Below are 26,323 nucleotides of genomic sequence, written 5' to 3' on the forward strand. Positions count from 1 at the left end.
ATGATGAGGAAAATCGAGCAGAGGAAAATTTTTACATGTTTATATTTACTAAATGGTACATTTTCCATCGAATTTAATGAGAATCGACAAAACCAATCGTTGTTTGTCCACATTAGAAACGTGTCCTTTATACCATAAAATTTTTAGAGAACAATACCCATGTGTTGCCGCATTGTTGAGGTTAAATAATGTTATCTATAGCGGATACGTCACATAGTTTACAGTTTCACCTCATAGTAAGAATTATATGAAACGAAACTAAGTTTTACTAAAATTGGAAGCTGTTTCTTCCATGATAAATTTCGGTATCCCTTAACTATAGTAAAAACAGATTGCCCAGAAGCACACACACACACACACACAGAGAGAGTAAAAATACAGACACTGTCCTTCTGAATTCACGATCAATGTATCACTGGAATATGTGTCCTTCATAAAAGATATAATTTAAAATAATAATAATAATAATAATAATAATAATAATAATGAGGACTTTGTATAGCGCCTAATCTTTAGAAGCTCTAAGCGATTTACAACATTAGACAACACCTATAACATAATAAAAACATATATAATGATATGATTACAAAAAACAAACAACATGAAATTAGAAAACATAAAAACAAGCTGAAAATATTTAAGGTAGGAAACACTATTAGGTCTTTAAGTTTGCTCTTGCAATCGAAATAGGTGAGTTTTAAGACCACTCTTGAATGGGATCACTTTGTCTTTGTGTCTAAGTTCAGTGGGCAATTCATTCCACGTTGCTGGGCTCTGGTATGCAAATGAGCGTCGTCCATATGACTTCGTTTTCATATTGGGAATAATGAGTATACGATTGTCAGAAGAGGAGCATAAGTATCTTGCTGGTGTATACACATGGTTGAGGTCGGAGAGGTATGTTGGACCGGAGTCCGTCAGTGAAGCGTAGCACAAAGAACAAATTTTGTGTTTGATTCTGGGTCGAATGGATAGCCAGTGTAGAATAAAGAGCAACGGGGAGGTGTGCTCTGATCGTCGTACTCTAAGGATGATCCGCTCATCTGTGTTTTGAACTTTTTGAAGTTTCAGGAGTACCTATTGAGATGAACCAGATATAACTGAGTTAAAATAGACCAGTCTTGAAAGTTCTAATAAACACACAAGTGCTTTAATGGCATCAGCTGAAAGATATTTGCGAATGGAGTTGATTCGTCTCAGCTCAAGATATGCAACCTTGCATGTGTTCATGACATGTTGGTGCAGTGTGAGAGTACTGTCCAGAGTAACACATAGGTTTCAAACTGACTGTGTGAATTTAATGTTGGTGTTGCTGATATTTATTTTTTGAGGTGAAGGATATGAAAGAGGAAGTCTTTGTGTTGTGATCAGAATGGCCTCAGTTTTATCATCATTCATCTTCAGCTTGTTACATGTCATCCATGATTTCACATCAGAAATGCACCTCTCTACACCTAGGATGGTAGCATCAACTTCAGTTGGGTGGCTCTATTTGTATATCTGGTTGTCGTCAGCGTACAACTGGTGAGACATTGAATGATGATCTATGAGAGCGGCTGAGTGTATAGAATGAAGAGAACAGGTTAAAGAGCAAACCCTTGTGGAACACCACAACATAGTTCAACTGGGCTGGAGTGTATTTCATTTGCGGACACAATTTGTGTCCTGTTGACCAAGTAGGACTTGAAGCACAGTAAGGCTGTATCATGAATGCCAAATACATGCTGGAGACGGTGAAGTAATATATCATGGTCTATTGTGTCAAATGCTGCAGACAAGTTTAGGAGGGTGAGGACTGTAATCTTTCCGCTATCCAAAGCAGAGAGAATGTCATTAACTACTTTTAGAAGAGTAGTTTCAGTACTGTGGCAAGGGCGATATGCAGACTCTACATTGCTGAAAAGACTGTTCGAATTCAGATGAGATAACAGTTGGGATAGAACAACATTTTCTAAGATCTTTGATATGAATGGGAGATTAGAAACTGGGCGGCAGTTCTTTAGATCGTTATGGTTGAATGTTGGCTTCTTCAGCAGAGGCTTTACAATGGCAGTTTTGAAGAATGATGGGAATTCCCTAGATGAGAGAGATGTATTAATAACATCAGTTAGTGAATGCAATACAGGATCTAAGCACTCAGGCAGCAGTGATGTTGGAATTGGATCAAGTTCGCATGACTTTGGTGCACTCTTCATCACGATTGTACGTAGTAAATCTATAGAGACAGGTTCAAATGCTGCTAATGTTTGCCGCTGAAATTCTGTATCGCAATTGTATGGTGACAACGAGTCAACTGAAATTGTGTTATCAAGCTTATCTGTAATGGAGGGTCGACTGGAGAGAAGGTAGTTGGAAGTGGTGTACATTTGTTCCTTGACATTAGCTTGTTAGTAATATCGAAGAGCTCTCTGCAACTGGAACTTTCCATGATCTTAGTACAGTAGTGGGTCGATTTCGCTGCATGGACTACGTTTGTAACTTTCTTCTTAGTGGCTTCATAGATTTGCTTATGAATAGTGAGTCTGGTGGAAAGCAAAAGACTCTCAGCTTTACGGCGGTCTCTTTTAGCCGTGCGAAGCTGGTCCCTAACACTGCTATACCACAGAGAACACATTTGAATTGATATTCTACACTTGGTGGCTGGGGCATGTTTGTCGAGCAATGAACGCAGGCAGATATCGAGTTGTTTTGCTGTAGGAGGTAAGCATGTTGCTAGGTTTGCTTGAATGTCATACATTAATTTGGTTCTATTTATCATACGGAGGTTTCTCTTAGTAACAAATAAAGGTGGAGGGTTAGGGACTGATACATCAAGCTGGCATATAATGCAGAGGTGATCTGATGCAAGTTCGTGGGATACCAGGGAGGACCGTAGAATATTATCATCAGGTCTATGAAGAATCCAGTCTAAAATGTGATCATGTTTGTGGGTGGGTTGTAAACTGATTGTTTGAGGTTGAAAACATTAATGGAATCTAGGAGATTTTATGTGTATTGGTTTCCAGGACAGTCAAAGTGAAAGTTGAAATCTCCTGTAATAATCAGGTTGCCAGCTATCAAATTTCCATACTCTAGGATATTCGGAAACTGCTCAAATGAGAGATTCAGTCGGTTTGTTTTTTCTATTAGGAGGAGGGCGGTAGAGGCAGAAAAAATGGACTGATTGTTCCTTGCTCAAAATGCAAATGATTTTGTCATCAGTTCCCGTACTGTGTTTTCAGGATGTTGAATATAAAATGTACAGCCTTTCATTTTACTCAAAAAGAAAACAAGTGAGATAAATCTAGAAAGATGTAAAATTGTCTTCAAGTTTCACAGGAGTCAATATTTCCACAGAAATCTCTCATCTTGGAGAATCATAGCCAATTCCTGTACAAATGGGGTATACAGACGGGACAGAATACGTCTTGTAATATTCCACATAGGTATAGCCTTCATTTTGTTTGGCCCTACATTTCCTCTAGGATGTTTGAGAATTCTGGCTATTTTGTCATCTGGCAATTGACCTACAAGAAAAGAAAACCCTTTCAGTGATCGAAATAAAATTAATTTATTAAATTGATCATTATGAATTTGTAGTCAAAATTAAAATATTGGAATAGGATAACGTATCTATTTTACAGGATACGCAGTCATATTTTAGAGAAGTTTACTTTTATGACTATAACGGAGTTTCATCGTGAAAATGCAGCATTTGTATGGATATTGTAAAACAATGTAGTGCTGATCTATATGTTTGTCTGTCTCTCTGTCTTAACATACGTCCATCTATTAGTATATATGTGTCTGTGTCTCTACGTACGTTTGTGCGTGAATCAATATCTTAAAATATCGCATTAAACAGTTTGCATCGCATAATTTTATAATTCTATAAATTATGCATATTATCAATTGCATCAGTTTTTCTGATCAGTAGGAATTCTTTTAAGTTTACATTTTGATTGCTGTTTAAAATATATTTTCTGTGAGTTATTTTTTTATGAAAGTGTTTTATGCTGTCCTATATTCTTCATTAGAGACACTTTTTTCTGTATTCTCAGTGCATTGGCTTCGCGAGGCTCCGCTGACGAAGCGCCGAGTTCTTTATTGGCGTCTCTTCTTTGCTACATACAACAGTTTCGTAATGCCATTTTCCATCCTTTTCATAACCTCCCACTTCCGAGACATAAGTTTTGTGTGGAAACGCCCCCGTTACACTAAAGTGAAGGTGATTGTTATTGTTGTTGTTATAGGTTTAAACACCATTTTTCAGCACAAGATAGGTTATACATGGCGGCCAGTATCAATGGTGGAGGAAGAACCCCGGAAAGAACCACCGACGCACGAGAAGCTACTGGCAAGCTTTCTTACATACCCACAATGGCCGAGTTCGAGACCCAAACCCACGCAGACAGAGGTGAAAGTGAAGGTGAAATAATACAATGATAATTTCAGCTACAAAAAAATCCGACATCACCCCTTTGACCTGGCGCTAAAACACAATAGCCTCTTCCACCCACCCCCTTGCACCACACTGTCCCTGTGCAATAAATATGATTAACATTTAATTAAATACATATAAATATGGTCTTTTGTATACACTCCTATATTATGTCTCCTTGAAATCTTGAAAGTTCTCAAAAATATTTAAATTCATTAATACTTACAATATACGTAGAAAATCATCTTTATTAAACATTAAAGATATAATCTGAAATAACGGGATGAATGTATGATTGATGGGTGGGTGAGTCCACCAGTCTATCATTGGTTGAATCCCCCGTAGCGAAACTGAATATCGGCATGTAGATATAAAAATTCAGAGAGACATGCTTAAGAAAATTATTAGAAAGAACAGAAAAGGAAAAGAAAGGATAGGAAAATAAAAAGCAGTAATTCAACAATAGACATGTGTTTCACTTACGTATGCCTAAGTGTTTGAAGACAATTCTAAGGTGTCCGGCCATGTCAGCCGAAAACTCTTCAGTTTTCAAGAAGAGAAATCTATCTCGCGGGAAAACAGCCAACCATTTTCTCAAGTGAAGAGAGTACATTCCCGCGGAGTAGAGTGTCTAAAAAAGATAATGGCAACGTGACATTTTACGGTTCAATTATAAACGATGCCTAACCAATAACTGCAACAAGGTCGAAGATATGTACCTTGGCGATAACAAATGCTTCTAACAAGTCAGAAGGTCAGTAACGTTACTTTGGATATTGGTTATAAAAGTCAAAGTTTCTTTATGCGATAATGTTTCATCCACAGATCAGCAGCGTAGAAGACATTTGAAGACAGACAATAACATGCAGTTTATTTTTGTTTACCTACGAGAGAATCATTGTGACAAGTACTTCACTGCAGAGTGCTTCACTGGTATCATTCATAGTGACCAGTACCTCAGCAACAGAATGCTTCATTGATATAAAATGTTCTCCACTGAATTTTGTTTGTAATATTATCAAAACATTTGATGCTTCATCGGCCAACAAATCAGACGTAACATTCTTTTTCAAGATATACAATACAAAAAGAGAATTACCTGTCTTGTATGATCCGAATTAAGATAAAATTCAAACTTTATATTTATTTTATTTTAAAATAAATAATGTAGCACATTACCCCACCCACCCACTGCAAGCATTAGGTAAGACTACCACTAATTCTTAAGAATATTTGAGAAAAAAATAAAACACGCAGCTTTTCTGCTTTTCTTTTCAAATATAACTGCATGTTATTACACGCAGAGAATACCCACATCCCAATAGCATGCCTCCCGCTACAAAACAAAACAAGGAAAAAATGCAGGTCATGAAACATTGTGTATCTCTTCATTAATAATCAGGGCACGGTTACTTGGTCAATATTTGGCATGGATTCTCAAAACAATTTGAAACAATTAGATTCCTCACATATTGGATGGCTATCATGGCTCATGCGAATAGAGATGAAAAATGAAGGCTTTCAAGAAGGTACGTGCCTTGTCAGGACATAATGAGGTTACCTGATAAAATTTACCATACAAATTATAAGTTTCCTTTTTATGTTTATGCTAATTACTGGAAATGTATATCCAACCATTTATTCTGTTCAAAACGCAAGTATAATTTTGCTGTGCGAAAATTGACGGACTAATCATTATCAGGGTTTTCTTATCATGATACAAAAAACAGCATCGTTATCCTAATATGCATCTCTCTCTCTTTCTACCCCCACCCCTCTAGAAGTTAGTAAAATGTGTCGTAAAATAACACGTTATCACTCTTTGATCCTACCCCTTAATATCAGCCATCTGCTTTAGTCTCTGTTGTAAGCATGTGTCCTAGAGACAAATGTCATCTACACGTGTACATTCGTCTTTTTGTTTCCAGAGACAAAACGTCAGCTGCATATGTAGGTTTGTCTTTTTGTGTCCAGAGAAAATTTCCAGCTGCACGAATAAATTTGTCTTTGTGGGTCCAGATACAAATGTCAGCTGCACATGGGCATTTGTCTTTTCATGCCCAGAGAAAAATGTCAGCTACACGTGTGCATTCTTCTTTTAGTGTCCAGTCAGTGTACCTAAATACTGTCTGCAGGATTGGGATCTATACAGTCTTCATGTTATGATCCATGGGTGATGTTGATGAGTAGGGGGTATTAATGACACAGGAGTCAATATCTGTTGTAATTCTGAATTAGTCTTTACAGGAGGCAGAATCTTCTGTATGTTGTAATCTACCTATATATTTTCGTTTCATACATGGGTTAACCCTATCTGAAAAACAAGTTGATTTCTGACATATCCATAATACACCAGTCAATCATCATACTCTCATTGGAGCTATCTTGGAGTCAATCCACACGTCTGAAATATCAGGTGTCGTTAGACAGTTGTCTTGAAAGACTATTTAATAAGACCATACATCACTCATAACTAAATGTGTTCGAGATCCCGACAATAAAATCCTGGATATGATATTTGATCAAATCTGATAAAAAAATACAGCTTCTAGAGTAAAAGAAAATTAGACAGTCGGACGCTGCAACACTTCATCATATGCAAAGTTTGCCGAAAGTGAAATTCTTCTAAGATGTTGAAGGTACAAACTTGCACAACTGATTTGAACAAAAAATAACAATAAGGTTTCTAAAGTGGTAACAACCACTCTTCGATGGACTGACGAAGCCAGACAGCCAATATATGCAGGGATGTGCTATAAGCTCGCTTGGACTTCAGCGAGTTGTGCCAAGAATTCATTAAAACCACATACAGGTATACAAGGTGATAAGGAGTAAGAAACGGTCTGAAAGTTTGCAAAGCATGGTTGATTTAAACTTTAGCCGTACCTGGTAATTAGTGTCTAAGATAGAATATGAGATACAACTCACCAGGTATAGTATCCAGACTTTGCCTGTTGATGGTACATTCTAGACCATACGAAGTGGTCAGAAATATAAAATTATGACTCAGTAATCTTTATATAAGTCTGTTTGTAGTTTAATAAGTAGCATGTGATATCGCAGTGCCAGTACAAAAATAAATAATTAATTCCCAACGACTCGAACAACAGGATGCAATCTGATATAGATATTTTTAAATTGTTAGATTTCCACTCAAAGGAATTGAAACACGGTCATGTTTTTAAAATAAAAATAAAATACCTATGTTATCTTAACAGAAAATTCGTCGACTTATCGTCGTTATATCATACCGACCTTGACTTTCTCTCTTAGTTCCCAAGAATACAGGCAATGCCGCAGGGAGGCCTTCTGAATGCACGTGTGAAGGTTGATTAAGTCTTCTACTACAGCATTATGGAATCCTGCTGGTGTCAAGATATTTCTTCCTCGATGATAATAATGGGAATATAGCCTGAAAGGGCCGAAATTAATGTTTAGCAATCGCATGAAATCGGATATTCATTGCATGATAGGCGTCAAGAAAATAAAAGAGACGCTTCTGGCCACCAATAAATAATAAAATGTATAACTAACAATAGGTTTTAATGCTATCCAGCGTGAAGAGATGCTGAGAAATCTAAAAAAATATTCATTCTGTTTATGTGGCAATTTTTGTATGAACGTAAACATCATATGAAACAAAATTTCCGTAAAGAAACACAAAAGAGCAAGAAACAAAAACAACACGAAGCAAACCAAAAACTAATCAAGTACAATCTTTGATATTTTCATCGTTACCGTTAATCCTTTTGTCTATTAATTTGGTAACCATTTAAACAGTGTTTTGGGTCATTGATTTGGTCAAGGTAAGTATCGAATTATTACGTTTCGAAAACGGTCATTATCAGGTATTTTTGTCGTATATCCATAGATTTACTGGAATCTAACAATTTTGCAGTATAGTTCATTATGCACGCTGCGAAATGTTTCCTCAGTGTGATCTGCACTTTTCAACTGAATATTTGGCATTCAGTATCAATACTTATTTCATTTGTCATTGCCAGCAGTCATTCGATTTCTCACTGTGGTATATAAATTGTTAATCTACCAGTTGTTAAAAGGTAATGTTCGATTCTTTGTCGTTGATGTAGTAAAGATAGTGTTTCTTTATTCACTAAAACGATGCAAGGTGTTCTGTAATGATATGGATATAATTCCTCTCTCTGTTGTTAACTGGATAGTGAAGTTGTTGAGATAAGTCTCTTTTCAGGCAGTATATCGGACTTCCATTGTACTGAGTTATAGATTAAAATATCACACTCCATTTTTAACGGATTAATTTAAGCAGCTAATATTTAAGGTTGTTCTGTGTAATCTGTGCTCTTCTTCTAATGATTATCGACGTATGCTCTCCCAGGCCGTTCTCCGCATACTTACTATAGAAAAAAGCACGGCGTCTCGACAAATCATACGACAAACATTCCTATTTGAATTAACATACCCCAAATCATTTTCCCCTTTAATTTATATTCTTCTGTCGTACTCTTGTTTTTTTTTCCTTCAAAATATTTAAGTGTCTTGAAGCTTTATATTATTTATTTTATTTCTAATTAATTTTATCCATATGCATATATATTTTTTATTGGGTTGATATCAAAATGTACTCCTCATTGTTGACTTACTTTGCATCACGGGGTCGCCTTTGCTTATCTTGTCGCCGGCACTATTCACCTAATTGATTGGTCGGCACTATTCACCTAATTGATGGGTCGACACTGTTCTTCTGATAGATGATAGATACTGTTCAACTGACTGATGGTGAACGCCATTCACCTGATTGATAGTAAAAGCTATTTGTTCGTCTTGCTTTATAAATATTTGTACATCATTATTTTCCTTACATGCCTTTGCAATAAATCCTATTAAAGTTGTTGCAATAAATCCCACCCAAACCCAAAGGAACAACTACGCCGCTTGATATCCGGCAACACCTAATCCATCTGTTGCTACGATCACACAGCCTGAAGCTGTTGACATACTGCTTTATACCCAATGAAAATATGTCTTTATGATTTTAAACTTTTATTTTGGCTTTCTAGTTAAATCAGGAATGTAATCGTTTATTCTAGAAGCGTATGTTATATTAGGTCGTCAATTGCGAACTGTCCGAATTAAACTATGAAACTATGATCTACAACTTTGTCAATACTTCTTTTTCATTATGGAACATTTTAAAGCTAAATAGTACTTTTTTTATTATGGAACATGTTAAAGTTCAATATTTCTTTTTTATTATGGAACATTTTAAAGATCAATATTTCCTTTTTATTATGGAACATTTTAAAGCTCTGTAGTTCTTTGTTATTATGGAAAATTTTAAAGCGCAATATTTCTGTTATTTATGGAACATTTTAAAGTTCAATATTTCTTTTTCATTATGGAACATTTTAAAGCTAAATAGTACTTTCAAAACAATGCAACTTGCAACAGCAAAAGGGGAGTTTAATTTCGCATAATATTTTTTTTTTTATTAATAATGATTTACTGTATCTACTTGACATTATTTTGTTGTTACAGTCCGTGCTATTTATTAGCTACATTGTTAAAGCACGTCTGATTGTTAAAGCACGTCCGATTGTTAAAGCACGTCTGATACTGGGTTGCAAGATAAAAGCGTGATTTTATCTAGGTGCTGTAATTTGTACAGTGTTAGTTTCAATATACTTCGCAACTGAAACTCAATTTCTAAGACTGGTAAGAAACAACTTTCAGTTTTTGAGCAAGTGAACAATATGCATACAACAGTCTTGCTACCGCCTGTAAAAGATAGATTGTTTGAATTTCGAGAAATTTGAATCATTTCTCCATTTTTGTTTATTGCTGTGTGTTCTTGACTTTCTTTAAGTGTTCAGCTTTTAATGACTTTAATTGTTTTAATCGTTTTTCAGGTTGGGTTGTTTGCTATGTTCAACTATGTAGATCGTCTGACTTTCGTGTTCTTAGTCTCTCTGGTGACTTATCAAATATTTTTTTCCTTGGCTATCTTTCATTTGTTTTTCAAGGTAAATTCGGACACCTTCTCGAAATGATTTTAAAAGCTTAAGCTTATTAGATGACTTGCAGTGTTTCTTATACAGTAGGAAAAAAAAAATAAGTCCAAAATGTAGACAAGAAAACAACATGGCATTATTTAAAAAATGGTAGTTACTTTAAACCTGTCAATAAGGCAAATGCACCGAAACAGACAAGACATGATTAAAACGTAGAGTGGTGAAGAAAAGGCTACAACATCATAGAAAAGCGATTGCGGTGCTACAACATCATAGAAAAGCGATTGAGGTGAACATTATAATGAACACAGAAGACGAATATAGCAAAAGGATCAAAATTTAAGAGTCATCCAAAATACAAAAATGAATCTTCTCTTTGCACTAAGACGAAATCTGAATTCAACTGTGGAAAACACCCGATGCCACACCTATTGATGTTTATCGTTATTCGTTTTACTAGACACAACTTGAAATTGTCAGTGATGACGACTTAGGCATTACTGATGGTCTAATAAGAAAGTCTTTTGACCTCTCTGACCCAGATCCACTGAGAAAACGTTTTCGCTGGCTAAATACTAGATACATCAAATCCTCCTTATTTATTAATTTTCCGAGGTACAAATGCAGAATCAGAGAACGAACATGTACAGACTGGTTCCTAAAACATTTTTCCCCTGTTTACTTTTTCTTTAGACCTTTTTTCATCTGCTTGCAGTGACGTCACAATAAAAATTAGACCGGTTAACGTGTCTTCATGAGGTGTTTATCTTTCATTTGTTCCAACTGTGTCTCCGTTAAATGTGTACCAATATCGCTGTGTAAGTTCTATTACGAATACCCGTCTTCAATTATTGTTTGTATTTCATCATGTCCATAATTGAAATGTCCGTTTTGCACCAAAAACTGTCACTTCGTGAAAACGCAAAACAAATTCTCAACGTTTCTCCTTTTTAGAAAAGGGCAGGGTAAATGGGCTTTGAAAACCAAGCAGACGATGGAGAAATGTGTGCAGTGACCTCAAGAAAGATACGATCTAAGTAAACTGTGTTACCAAGTGTGCTTCTGCCACAATCTACCAAAACGGAGATGCTACATTTTCTCATAGTTTAAATCATGCAACGAGGGAGAAAATAGGAAAGACTGAATGTATATGAGAAAGATATTACATTACTGTTGATGTGGATAAACCTTTTCTTAACAGTGGTTTATTGTTTACTGAGTCAGGAAACAAGGGGCAATATTCGATACTGGTTTCCTTGTGATATCCTTTTGTAACAGATTCATAATATGTCGACCATCCAAAGGTAGAGGAAGACTGAGAAATGCGACTGTCAGCTAACTATCAAATGATCTTATATTTCGTTGCTTTATTCCAAATGAATTTCGCCCCATGGGATAAGTCTACCATGCTGACGTGCAAGACGGAAGATACAGCGCGTGCGGTCTTCAATGAAACCATCTTATAGAAACGTCAGGGAAAGGTTTCTCTCAAATTTGGACCGATATGGCATTGGAAGAATGTGCAAATATAGAAACTTAAAACCATTGGTGGGTTCATAATGATTTTCATTGGCATCGATGAGCATGCATCCATACGTGTGCATTCACTCTTTACAGTACAATAAGTTCGCACTGGTATTAGGTTAATAAAGAAGCTAGTGCCAAATGGCAACAGCGAGATGAATATTGTGTCCAAAATATCATCTAAACTAGTGTGGTCTAAATGGCAGATTCTCTCAGTGATGAAGAACTTGGTGTCATAAACACTGCAACTGATGTACAATTAACAAAGGAAAAGGAAAACATTAACTGCACAATATAGTTTCTACCGGTAGGACTTGAATGGTCAAATGTGGGAAATGCTGGCTCATGGATACCAGAATTATTTTGTTGATTCACATACTGAAATGCATATAAAGACCCCTGGCTACCTTGCAGCTACAGCTGAAAAAGGACACCAAAATCACTAAGCTTACTGTATTGAATACTAATAGATTCTTGTTGAGTAGAATATTTGCCGTTGCAAAGACACGAGAAGTAGATCTTCAAATCGTGTTTCAATTCGAACTTGCCTCAGTACCGTTCTCTTTTGCACTCATAAGCAGCACTTAGAGCAAAAAGGACTCTTCGTGTGGAGTTAAAGGTGTCTAGGCTAAACCGAGTTTTAACGGCGAGGAGGGACTGCATAGGTCATAAGTGATATGATTTTCATTAAGGTTATTTAGAACACTGGTGCCTAAGCTTCGGATAAACTTAGTAAGATAATTATGAATACTTACATGAAGCCATCGGTGATAGACAATATAATCGTGTAGGTGTGATTTTAGAATCATATCTAAACGTTCCGTAAAGTCATTTGAACATCCAAGACGACACGGATTGGATAGCATTGAACTAAGACGATATGGTTCGGATACACCGCTATCCCAAAACTAGAAATTCTTCTAAATGTGTTTACGGTTGAAGACAGTGCACCTTTGGCACGTTATCTGTGTCGAAATTGGTCAGCGCTGGATTCTTTAAAATTGCAGTCTGAATAAAAGGTTTTTCTTGCTGTCGTGTCAACTCCTTGTCGATATACATTTCCATTCAGGAGGAGTAGCGATAGTCATATTTTCAAGATGGCTGTCGTAACGGCCATAACAGATGTCATATCGACACCATTTACATTTAAGACCAACTGTGCATCACAATCGATCTGTCAGTGAAAATTACATGTTGACATGACCACGGCTTATGGAGGAGAAGAGATAAAAATGCTTTCAAGAGTGTCACTGTGACGGCCATATTGTATGTTTGAACATATTACTACATATAATAACAGTTACACCTTTGAATGAAAGCGTGTGTTAAGTTTTATAGCAATCCTCGTAGTAATTAAGGAGGAATTTAGGAGGAATAGTGGCAACAAACTGGGGCTTGAGGGCAAATAGAACAAGCCATCCCATAGGCTCTTTTGGTCTACGATCGGGAAAGCTTACAAATATACAATCGCCAATAATCCTTAGACGTACAAGACCTTATTAATAAACGGCTTTGTGTCATATTTTAGGGAAATAGTGACATATTCTGTGATGATAGACGAAGAGACAGACAGACAAATAGATAGATTACCTGTCTAGAGGATCTCGAAATATGACGATGAGCTTGACATTCGGATTAATATGTCGGATTAGATGAGGCGTGACATATTTCGGTTCATGGAAACCTTTATTCTGTGGAATCTTAGGCCAGCCAATGAAATCCCAGAAAGTGAAAGCTGTCGCGTCTCCTGTAGAAAAAGACATATACTACTACCATTAATAATAATAATAATAATAATAATAATAATAATAATAACAACAACAACAACAACAAGAACAACAACAACAACAATAATAATAATAATAATAATAATAATAATAACAACAACAACAATAATAATAATAATAATAATAATAATAATAACAACAACAACAATAATAATACTAATAATAATAATAATAATAATAAAAAATTTAGAGGTTATATAAATTGATAAAAATGATAGTTAAACAGAAACTAAATATAACCAAGATCGGTACGGTATGTTAGAGAAACTGGCCAAGCGCTTTCGACATTGGCTGGATCCTTGCTCAAGGCAGATGACACAAACAAAGAACAATTACAAACACGAAAAGCGTAAGGAAGAAATATGTATTAACACAATGTTTTGTTACGGTGAATCAAAACCGCAGAATCCAATTACATTGTTCAACATTGACAAAAAATGTATGTTAATACATGTTATATTTACGTTTTTATGTATTTGATTTTGGACAGTCACCCTGCCTAAAGTGCTGCTAGTGCCTTTTAATGTTTGTTTCGTACGATGAAAGAATTCTCTCAAAAGGCTTTCCCTTCATACGGTTTCCAATCCCTAATTTGTATTATTTCTTTTTGTAATGAGTGTGCTATAAAAGTCCGCATCTACCTGATTTGAGGACAGGAATATAAAACATATAAAACATCGGCTTTTTGTACCCTTTAAAAAACACAGAAACATATATGGTCTTACCACAAAGCATCGGACATTTGTGTACAACACATATATTACATCATTTAACACGATGCTAGTCGGAACCGAAGATCTGTATCAGACAAATCCGATAAATAAGTAAACTGAATTTTTTTTATATAATTTATCGCATACTTGTGCACTAATCATATAATTTCTGCATCTTGTTAAATAACTCCGAATCCAAATTTGATATACCTGCAATAATATCGAGCTTGGCGGACATATTTGAAGATATTTTCTGTGCAACAGGAGCAAAAAAATCCAAGTAGTCATCTAAAGTTTTAATATCGCTGTCATTCTGTACGTTGAACCCTTAAAGTAGAGGAAGAAACTAATATAATCTCAAGAAGTCGCTGCGTAAAACGAATAAAAACATGTTTTTGACTTTGCACCTATTTCCTCCCCAGCCCTGCTTATGTCAGAATTGTCTCACTACTACTACTACTACTACTACTACTACTACTACTACTAATAATAATAATATATAATAATAATGATGAATAATAACAATAACAGCAGCAACAACAACAACAACAACAATAATAATAATAATAATAATAATAATAATAATAATAATAATAATAATGATAATAATAATAATAATAATAATGAGAAGTAGAAGAACTACTACTACTACTACTACTACTACTACTACTAATAATAATAATAATAATAATAATATATAATAATAATGATAAATAATAACAACAACAACAACAATAATAATAATAATAATAATAATAATGATAATAATAATAATAATAATAATAATAATAATAATAATGAGAAGTAGAAGAACTACTACTACTACTAATAATAATAATATATAATAATAATGATAAATAATAACAACAACAATAATGATAATAATAATAATAATAATAATAATAATAATAATAATAATAATAATAATAATATTAATAATGAGAAGTAGAGGAAGAAGAGAAAGAAGAAGAAGAGTACCTACAGTTGCTAACACGTATCGGAATAACAAATCCCCACGCGTTTTATTACCTGTTTGACACACCAACACACCTCTGGACACGTGGGTCATAACTCTAAACCCGTTCATATATTAGAAACCTTTTCCCACGAATTCATGTATGACGTTTGTTACAAATAAAGAAAATGGCTGTAATTATACGTACTATTATATATTTGACCTTTCAGACCTCCTAGCAACCCCAGTGGGTTCAGAAAACCACACCCTTCTCGCCAATGGCTACAATATGGTCACCCTATGCACATAATTTGGTGAACCTCCATTACGCGGTTTAGGAAGAATAGTGCTACGAACAGCTGAACAGAGAAACATAGGATATCATAATATTCCCACGCTAAAGTTGGGAATGATAATAATAATAATAATAATAATAATAATAATAATAATCATCATTATCATCATCGTCGTCATGGTCATCGTCATGGTCATCATCATAATCAAAGAACTTGATTTGAACATCTTGAGCCCTACATATAACGTGGATGAGACGATAACAAGTAACCATAGGTATATATAATGAATAACAACTGGTAAAAGAGTATTCATTAACGGTGTCAACAACTTTTTGCATAATCTCCAGAAAATGTTGGGCGGAATATTGTATTCTGTGGCGAATTCATCGGCTTGTGAAGAAATTACGAGCTTCAATATAACAAAATATGCGTTTTACAGAAAATGTGTTTTAATATAGCAAAATGTGCCTTGTGTAGAAAATACTCTCTTTCATGCAACAATATGTCTTGTGTAGAAAATATGTTTTAATATTTTTAAAAAGTTGCCTTGTTTAGAAAATGTTTTCATTTAACAAAATATGCGTTGTGTAGAAATGCTTTATTTAATGCAACAAAATATGCAAGACTCTTATATACTAAGATGCTTACTAAAAATAGAAATGTTCAAAAAATATTAGAAAAGTCGCTGACTTACTAATATTTAAAGGTCTTTCTATAATGAGGTATTTGTTTTCTTCTATTTTAAAAGATATTTGTATTTAGATACAAAATGTACACAATATTTAGGGATAATTCTAATAATTTACAACATTTCTTGATATCAGAAAATATGTGTATTTAGATACAAAATGTACACAATATTTAGGGATAGTTCTAATAATTTACAACATTTCTTGATATCAGAAAATATGTGTATTTAGATACAAAATGTACACAATATTTAGGGATAATTCTAATAATTTACAACATTTCTTGATATCAGAAAATATGTGTATTTAGATACAAAATGTACACAATATTTAGGGATAGTTCTAATAATTTACAACATTTCTTGATATCAGAAAATATGTGTATTTAGATACAAAATGTACACAATATTTAGGGATAATTCTAATAATTTACAACATTTCTTGATATTAGAAAATATGTGCAAATGGCAATAATAAGCGTGATGATAGAAACAGAAAATAAAAAATTGTGAAGCAATATATTTTTATACGAAACCAAAGTCTGTAGCTCCCTCCCCGTATTGTTTCTAAGACAGTAGTAAAAAAGAGTATTAAATTCCACGCTCTATGTTTTAAACTGATACATGCAATGAGCATCGACATTTTCAAGCAGCGTTATAAGTCAAAATGTCAAGTGTTTATATAATCCCCCATCATTTTTCTCACATTTTCAAGTCACCATCTTAAATGTTGCTAGATAGTTTCTTTGTTTATTATGTACGTATACCGAACAAGCCTAAGCAAGGGCCGGAACAGCAGTCTACCCGGTGACATTCTAACTTAAAAAATTATTTTCTGAGGATTGCAAAAAAATGTTTTGTAAAGATAAATGTATGAATATTGACATTTAAGAAAAGCGCTATCTAGATTGCTAATTCCCTATTTGTTTTAAAATCATTTACCTCACACACTAACTGGTCAAATCAATAAAATCTGCACAACATTTTAGCCAACGTAATGATGTTGAACTTAAACATTTATCATTTTCTCCGATTTTTCTTTTTTCTTTTTTTTTGCTTTTTAAATTGCATTCAAAATGGTTTCTATTTATAAGTATAGTTGTATAGTTGCTAATTTGTTATTCATGAGCAAACAGAGCATAACTATCCTTGAACCCTCCCCCCTTCACGCCCCCAGTATATGTCTCAAGCAAGCAAATTAAAATTATGAACAGCTATTTTTCGTTTTGCTTATGCTTAGATAATTATGTGAAATAAGTAAATTGATTGATCCATTAGCCATATGCTCAACTTACTATATATTCCATACCGCTCACGTGACCACCACATGAGTTCCTTTCGCTCACGCCAGACTACTTGCGGGTGCAACTGAAGTCGCCAATAGAGATCCGTGGTAGCACATTTGTTGACCCCGATCAGCTGGAAATATGGTAAGCATCTCAAGGTTGATCCCTTGTACCAGCATGGAGATTTCAACTCGGGAAGAAATTGTGGGGTTTTCTGGTTATGTGATAGAGAAAAAGACAATTCAGATTTTAAAATATACCTTGATTATGACCTAATCTAACACATTCCGAGAAGCCCCTGGTTTTTCTGTCAATCCAAATTTATTTCCAAATTTTAGGTTGAAAAGAACGACAAAACAGCTCACTATTCTTGTAAATCCTACAAATAATTCCTGTAAGTATCAGAACTTAATGCTAAGCAAGAAATATACTGCTACGGAAATCACAGTTTTATACTTTCTCTTGATGAGTCGGTGCTTGAATCTCCATATATATAATAACGTATTATTTTTCCACATGATCCAGTCTGTGAGTATATTTGTTTTCTTCATGAATTAAATTTAAAACAGCTTCCTCTATATACGAGTGTTGTTGGTGGAAAAGGATCCTCGACAGTAATCTAACAGTACCATCATGCTTTTCGGACGATACATCATCTTCTCAACAAAAGAAAAAGTAAAAATGATTTTTTGGCATTATTTTATAAGTTTAACAGCTAAGTTTATTTGTTATAAAGTCGGAATTGTCTTTTGGGCTTCTATAAAGCATGTGGTCATCATTAATTACAAAGTGCTATATGACATACTAATGCTAGCTTTTGTACCACACTTGATATACAGGTCAAGCTTAGCTGTTGACCGGTAAATATTTCGCTATGAAGAAGACGATGACGTCGATGAGAGAGAAAGAGAAAGATGGGAGGAGGCGAGTGGGCAGACGAATGGATTGTGAAATAAACACTGGTGTTAGAGAAATACATGTGAGCAATAAAATAGTGGCAAATCATAATGATACAAATGTACCAACCATACAGAGTATGTCTTCCGGAAGTCCTGGCACGCATGTTAGATTATCCACTTCGGGGTCTAATGGAATCTTTGAGTTATAGCTTTCTAATCTATCATACTTCGCTATAATGTCATCAACGATTTGTAACATGTCCTTTTCTTTGATGAAAGCGGTTTGATTCCAATCTGGCCGAGAGTCTTCATAAGTTTCAGTTACCTTCCTTGTTTTGGTTCTAGATGTTTTAGCATTTGGATCTTTTACAAAACTGCCACCGTCGCTAATGTCTTTAAAATGTGCCCATTTTGGCATTGTATTCATTATTATATATTTCTTATCATCACCGTTTTCGTTGATTTTATCCACTGGATGCTGAAGGTACTGTCTCGTGATACTTAAAAAAGACAAGTAGATAATGACAAAAATAATTACAAGCAAAATCCACTGTCTGCAAGTTTTCACAATAGACTTACAACGAGTGACCATTTTGATAAAAAAAGTTCGAGTTTTAAATTTTGCAGGTTTTCCATAAATTCAGTCTCTAAAAGATTGTTTCTCTTTAATGAATGGCGGCATCTACATATGGCTTCGTTTCCACAGAAAGTTACGGTCATCTCACTCCATAACCAAAGATTTATCTCGATAGATGATCTGCACAAATAACACAGTAAGGAAAATACGTGATTCAGTTTTCAGTCAAGATAGACAGGAAATGTTTATATACATATATGTGCTTGCCTTCAGGTTAAAATATATGTCCTGTGGATGTAAGGCATTTTCGAGCAATAAGACTGCCACTTGAAAAAAATTTCTATCCTAAGTCTGACCCATAAATCATTGCCGGCGGCTGGTTTAAACTGAATTGCCCAATGCCATACTTGTTTATAAAGCTCATTTGCCAAATTTTTGCAGAAATATTCTTTTCATCGCACTAATAGCAGCTTGTAGAAAATGTGTGGGGAAACAGGTTTGGTTGCCGAAAGAAAAATTAAAGAACAAAAATACTATTGGGTTTATGGGAAACTAATACGACAAATCAGCCCCACCTACTCACCCCTCCGACCTATACTGGTACTGATGGACGAATTGGGTCTGCTATCACCTATACATTAAATCATGCAAGTTTGTCTGCAACAAGTCAAAGGTGTACATTTTAAATACTTAACAGTATTTCTCGCTCATACGAGCTACAGTCAGTTGAAGGGCCCCTTTTGGCGATATGTACAGAGTATTTCCGGATCAAATCATATGCTTGACAACCTGTTTATCAATATGAAATAAAACAACCTCCATCAATATATGTACAGGTTTGGGTCCTGATTTATCGGACTAATGGGAAACATCTTATGACCCGAATAATGTTTGTAACGTTACGAATATAGGCAACCGAAAATCCACTTAAATATGGTAATACGGCTGTGCATCAGTGCTGATAAAAATACAGCAAGATAACGTCTTTTCATTCTTGCCCCTGTAGTGACTGCAATTAGCTTCTCCAGTCAGTCTCATTCTACTTTTGTCCTCATACATTGTTCGTACGATTACCCGGAAACCACGAGCTTTAGTAAAAGTAATTGGACAAGTATGTTCTATGTTTTTGTATATGACACCGTTAGATGTTAAGCTTTCTTCCATTGTGCGATTGCTTTTTTGTTTCTTCTACACCTATATATCAACATTACCTGATATTCGTTTTCTGACATTAAAATTATTTGTGTAGTTTTTACAAGTTGTTAGTATATTTACCTTAAGACTTGATGCAACGGTACAATAATTTTTTTTTTTTTTTTTTTTTTTTTTTTTTGCTGGTGGTATAAATATTGATATCTAGTTGTTATTTGTGTCATTTAGAAAACACTTTGTGTTAAAATGTTATTTCAACAGGACGAATAATAACACAATGATAAAAGACAAGCTTATGCTATGGTTATCAAAAGGTCCACGAGTTATTAAAAATAACTACTGAGGTAATGTTACTATATATATATATATATATATATATATATATATATATATATATATATATATATATATATATATATATATATATATATACTTTATCAAATCTTAGTGAATGTTATCTATTTCCAGTACGTAAACACCAACACGACTACCCGTGACTTTAATTTAGATAACTAATTAACCATTAATTTAAATAACCAATAATGTAATTACGCCCTGCTGTTCTTTAGGTCTGTGCCTTTCTGGAAGTGTCAACTTTCATAATTTAGGTGAGAAAAACGGTTACAAAACTGACAGATTTAGTACGTAATTTCTTTTGTTTTTCCCTTTGGGAATTGTTCTCTTTTCAACATTTTCCATTCTATCTCAGAGCTGATGTGTTTTAACACTTTACCAGTTTTTGAATAATATAATTCTTGGGTTGAAAGGATAAATAGACAATGAACTGATTTGAGTTCAGTTAAACTGCCAAGGGTTGGTCTTTTTCATTGCAAAGATTTGTGTGATGCCACCTTTAACGATAAAAATAAAGAATGCTTAAATCATTTGGAAGGTGTTAATTTAACAATTTACCTGTATTATGTGAGTGATGATGGCATAAAAGTGTGAATAAATGCTAGAAATATTACATGCGTTTATATTCTATAGTGAACAAAGTATATTTAGTGAATGTTATTCTATAATTTGTTAATAACAAAGTGTCTGAAATACAATGAAACCCAAGAAATCGCATTCTGACCGTATACCCGGGGCAATGAATTATTTCTCAGATATCGCATTGTGACTATACCCGGGGAAATCAGTTATACCTCAGATATCGCAATTAAACCTATTATTATGAAAGAAAGAAAAAATACAAAATGGCATATATATTAGGAGAGACAGGAAAATTATGTTACATCATCTTTTTAAGGCCCGAATATTATTTTTAAAAAAAAACAACTTGTAATTGTTGAGCTATTGCGGGGTTTTGCTTTAGTAATGCTAGTTATTGCTGTCAAAGAAGAGGGGACAGTGACCTACTTTTTCAGACCCAGTTATGTGTTCAAGCTGAACAGATTACGTAGCTTTCACATTCGTGGAACGTAAAAGTAGATCTGATTGCAGTTAATTTTTCATGCTTAATGCCTCACCAGTAAAGCTGTTACATCAAATCGTACGAATATAATTCCTGTAAGAATTATATTACATATGACGTTTAGAAAAATATGACTGCAGTCCTGACTGACGTCATATAAACTCGTAGCATGTGCAAATAATGCACGTGTTGAGCAATTTAATTCTGCACCTTACTGCCATCAAGCACTTCTTAGCTATACGGACTTCGGGTGCAGGTACATAGCAATAGCCAAAATATTTACCTAAATTAATATACTCCGCGCCTTGCCACTAAGAAATTAATCCTGGCTTATTGTTGATGAATCTGTTTGTAATGTTGACCTTTTTCATTTATTTGAATGTCTTAAAACACGAATTCGGGAAGGAATCGGGAAGGCGCCAGAATACGCATGGCATCAAGGGATATCTGTCAGCAACGCTCACACCTCATGCAGTACCTATTGCATATCATCACGCTTTGTGCATGAAGGTCGCTCGTCCTTTGTTTGCATACAAAAGGATCTTACGTTGTTTTTTTGTGCTTGTTTTTGCATGAAAAGAAATGACATATGCCTCTTCAAAATGCAATTTCTTCAATAGAAAAGGCAATGAGTCATGCACAAATGGAGGCAAATCGTTCTGCGTATGCGATTTTCCTCTCGATAGAAATATTTTTATTGGATATAGGGGAAGATTCTAAAAGCAACTTGTATAGTATCACGTCAAGACCAAGTGAAAACAACAATATAAAACCCATCGTGTGTGTGCGGCATGAGGTAGCTTTTCCCTTAGTTGAAGAGTCTTAAACGTGATAATTCCACAAGTAAATTCCTTCTAATCTTACTTATGACCACTCATTCATGGGACTTTAAAAACACACTTGTGTTGTTTTTCATGCTTCACAATGGAATGATTAATCAGTACGTAATTCTAATCTTATTGGTATCTAATGCTAAGCAGAACACATACACGTAATACAAAGCGATATTCCTATCTAAAATTACTAAGCACTTATACATGACAGAAGAGAAAGAATTGATTAAATTAAGAAGTTTGATAGGGGCCAGTTTAGGAAACTAATTCGTACTGTCATCAAGTCATGAAAATACGGTTGGATAATAACCGCAATTAAGTACTCGGTTTGAGAAATATCTTCCAAAGACACCGTTCCCCCCCCCCCTCAAATAAAGTAGTCACTAATCACTAAAATATAACAAAACTATAAACGAAGATGTAAACGCAAATAGCACATAAACTTGGGTTGTTACAGCTGCTATGTGCCTTCGTTTTAGGGACTTCTTAGATTTTTGTGATTACTTGTTTGATTATGGGAACTCAGTCCTGTGGAAATATTCATCAGCCCGAAATAATTAGCCAATTAATAGGAGCAAACGTCACGGAGTGAAGTGTTAGTGAGTTTCCATGATGTCAGGTTTTCTTTTGGTGAATTCAGGTCAGAGACGAATGTGTTTCCCTGTCACATTGATCGTGTGACTCCAGGTGCAGTATTTAAGATCGGAGACTGATATATTACACAATGGAATAAATGAGAAGGGACTGTTCCATTGTCAACAGGTAGCGTTTATGTTGCCATGATGACAAATGTGATGCAATATTAGAGGCGAAATGTGGCTTGAAACCATGATATTAGGGGGAGTTGTATAGTTTTACGGCGTGAAATGCTGACGGTGCGTTAATGGAAGCTGGTGAAGAGAAACCATGAAGATGTGCGATTGATGGACAGTTAGAAAGTTGTATGGAAGTCTTTGGAACTAGGGGAAACTTATAAATTCTAGCGGATTCGCGCCAGGGTTTGACATTGCTCGGTCAAGTAAAACCCATGGATTGTTACAATATTTTGCAGTAGCACAATTTGTACAGTATACTACTACAATCTGAATTATATTTGTTTCCCAGAAAATTGTTTAAAATAACTTCAAAAAAAAAAAAAAAACTTAATAGAGGATATAGCAGTTCATAAAACGCGCTCCTATAAATCATCGTGGCTTGGACGTTAGCCGCATCATATTTAAGTTAATCGGGTCACTAGCTGAGAAGGGTTGATTACTGATTTTCTTTATTGATACAATAAAAGTCTCTCCTGATTCCAGGGTATTATGTCCAGGTTGGAGTCTCGTTGTTGGAAAACTTATCTTTATAAATAATTGTTTTCTTTTTCTTGAAGCTTACAAATTATATAACCAACAGAATCCAAGAAAATCAAATATTATAGTCAAACGATTTCTTACATTTGAGAATTCGGTGTTTTCATACAATTTGTGTTATTTTTCAATCCTTAAAAGTTAAACCTATTTAAAGATTTTTTTGTTTCAGGATCAGTTGGTCTAGGGCGACACAGATCTAGTATAATAGCTACCTCCAGTATTGCAGGTTCTATAGTATCGCGGTATTCGAAGCTTTAGGTATTTTTCTGCATAGCGCCATTTATCGTGTGCTGATCATACAAACATTGGATGACCATAAGTTACTAGTTCTGCATCACCAATCGTTATCGGAAAAATGTCGGGATTGCTAGCGAATACACTATTTTAAGAATGCAACCATGAATACCACTGTATTCAAACATGGTCGTCCTCAAATAGAATCTCTATTTACTTAAACGTAATATGACTGCAAAAATCGGTTAACCAGTTTGTCGTCTGATAATGTCCAATGATGTTATGCAAGATTCAAATCACAGGATTATCATATTTTTCAAGGAGCGAGGAATCGAATCTATGGTATCACATTTGAGTCAGTATGTGAACTATATCAATAACATCTTGGGTTGTGTATAGTGGTATTCGAAGTTTGCGGTAATTTTTTTTTTTCTGTATAGCGCAACCTATCGTGTACTTATCTTATATCCATTATATGACCATTATTTACTAGTTTTACATCACCAGTTGATCTCGCAATTGACAGGTGATGACCTGAAAACTTAGTTGTACACGATTACTTTGCGTTCGTCGGTCCATCCTCACCGACAATCCCGGCACCACTCATCGTCACAGGTGATTACAGGCGTATTGCTTTAATTCCTTAAAATAAATTTCTCTTGTTGTACGTGGCAGAATGAGGGTCGTGGAAGTAGCATCCATTTTTCAAGCTGATTTACACTTCGTGCAACATATACATGAAGTTCGCAACATTAGGACAAGAATATGCAATCGCACAGGTATATTTTTTTTCTCGGTATTACTGCGATATCAGAGTAATTCCCCTTGCATAACCTGGAATCGTAATGGTCTATTTATCGATCATCTGCCGCAATCATCTTATTTAAACTGGAAATTAAATACAATTTAATGCAGAGCAAAGTACAATAAATATACATATATAATATTTGGAAGGTAGGTACTAGCGTCTTTACTTACTTGTTCGCTGATCTTTAACTTTAAAAGACACGATACCAGGAACGTCATTTCAACTTTTTTCAGGGGCGGGGGGCAAAACTTAATGGGGAGGTGAAACTTCAATGGTGGTGGTGGTGTTGGGGGGGGGGGGGCAAAACTTGACGGGATTGTTAATTTTCGTATATAGGCAACATCAATTTTACATTTTACAGCAGATGCAAATTCGGGGGGGGGGGGGTTGGGGGCAATGCTTCCTGCCCCCCCACCCCCATGACGTCCCTGCACGATACCATAGGACTCCGGCTAATCGCTTCTTCAATTCCGTGTGCGAAATAAGATAGCATTACATGAATCTGCTTAATGCCAGTGAATAACGTGATGTTAAGTAAATAGTATTCGCTATCACACCATATCACTTATATGATACTTAAAAGTAGAGAAAAACATTAGAAAAAAGTCACTAGTACGTGTTATATCTAAACAGATGTGGTAGTGAGATCATAGCAAATCCATGCGTTACAATCTTGTCAATCCCCAAAATTTCATAAAATAAGTGATTGATAGGAAGATAATATTATCATTCATTTCACTTTTCCCAACTGCGTACTATTTGACTGATACACTAACATATTCTTCACCATTTATTAGTAATTAAGGCATATGGTTACTCTTTTATGTATCTACCCTACTGTTAAAAATGAGCTTTATATAAGTGTCTACTTTCCGGAAATACTAATTGAGGTATGATATAGTTTTCTATATTCCGGACATACCACCTGAGGTGTGATCTAATTGCCTATATTCAAAACATAGCACTTTAGCGGTGATCTAGTTGTCTACAATTCGGACATAACACATCAGCTGTGATCTAATTGTGCAAACTCCGGACATCCCACTTCCGCGGTTATCTAACTGTTAACATTTCGGACATATCACATTAGCGGTGATCTAACTGTTAACATTCAGGACATATCACATTTGCGGTGTCTAACTGTTAACGTTTCGGACATATCATATTAGCGGTGATCTAACTGTTAACATTCCGGACATAACACTTCAGCTGTGATCTAACCGTTAACATTCCGGACACACCGCACCTGCGGCGATCTTTATTTAGAACTATTTTCTAAGAGCATTTAAACAAGCGTCGTCTCCACTGATTTTACTTTTTTGTTTACTTTATACGCTGTAGATGAAATGGGGATATTTCCTCATGCAGCACGGTGAGATGATGATATAAGAT

General features: G+C 34.9%; 1 protein-coding gene across 1 annotated transcript; it reads right to left on the reverse strand.

Annotated features, from left to right (window-relative positions):
- Nucleotides 1-26: 26 nt before the first annotated feature.
- Nucleotides 27-19,277, reverse strand: LOC149773752 (carbohydrate sulfotransferase 15-like). Its single transcript, XM_089946042.1, has 7 exons — nucleotides 18,686-19,277; nucleotides 17,669-17,873; nucleotides 14,645-14,761; nucleotides 13,525-13,681; nucleotides 7,676-7,832; nucleotides 4,904-5,051; nucleotides 27-3,506 (listed from the first exon to the last, which is right to left on the reverse strand). The coding sequence occupies exons 1-7, from the start codon at nucleotides 19,148-19,150 to the stop codon at nucleotides 3,322-3,324; spliced, it is 1,434 nt and encodes a 477-aa protein (XP_089802168.1). The 5' UTR covers nucleotides 19,151-19,277; the 3' UTR covers nucleotides 27-3,321.
- Between the last annotated feature and the right edge of the window lie 7,046 nt (nucleotides 19,278-26,323).

This window comes from Sinohyriopsis cumingii, unplaced genomic scaffold (genome assembly GCF_028554795.1).
Source record: "Sinohyriopsis cumingii isolate HCF-2022 unplaced genomic scaffold, ASM2855479v2 utg000615l, whole genome shotgun sequence".
Classification (NCBI taxonomy): domain Eukaryota; kingdom Metazoa; phylum Mollusca; class Bivalvia; order Unionida; family Unionidae; genus Sinohyriopsis; species Sinohyriopsis cumingii.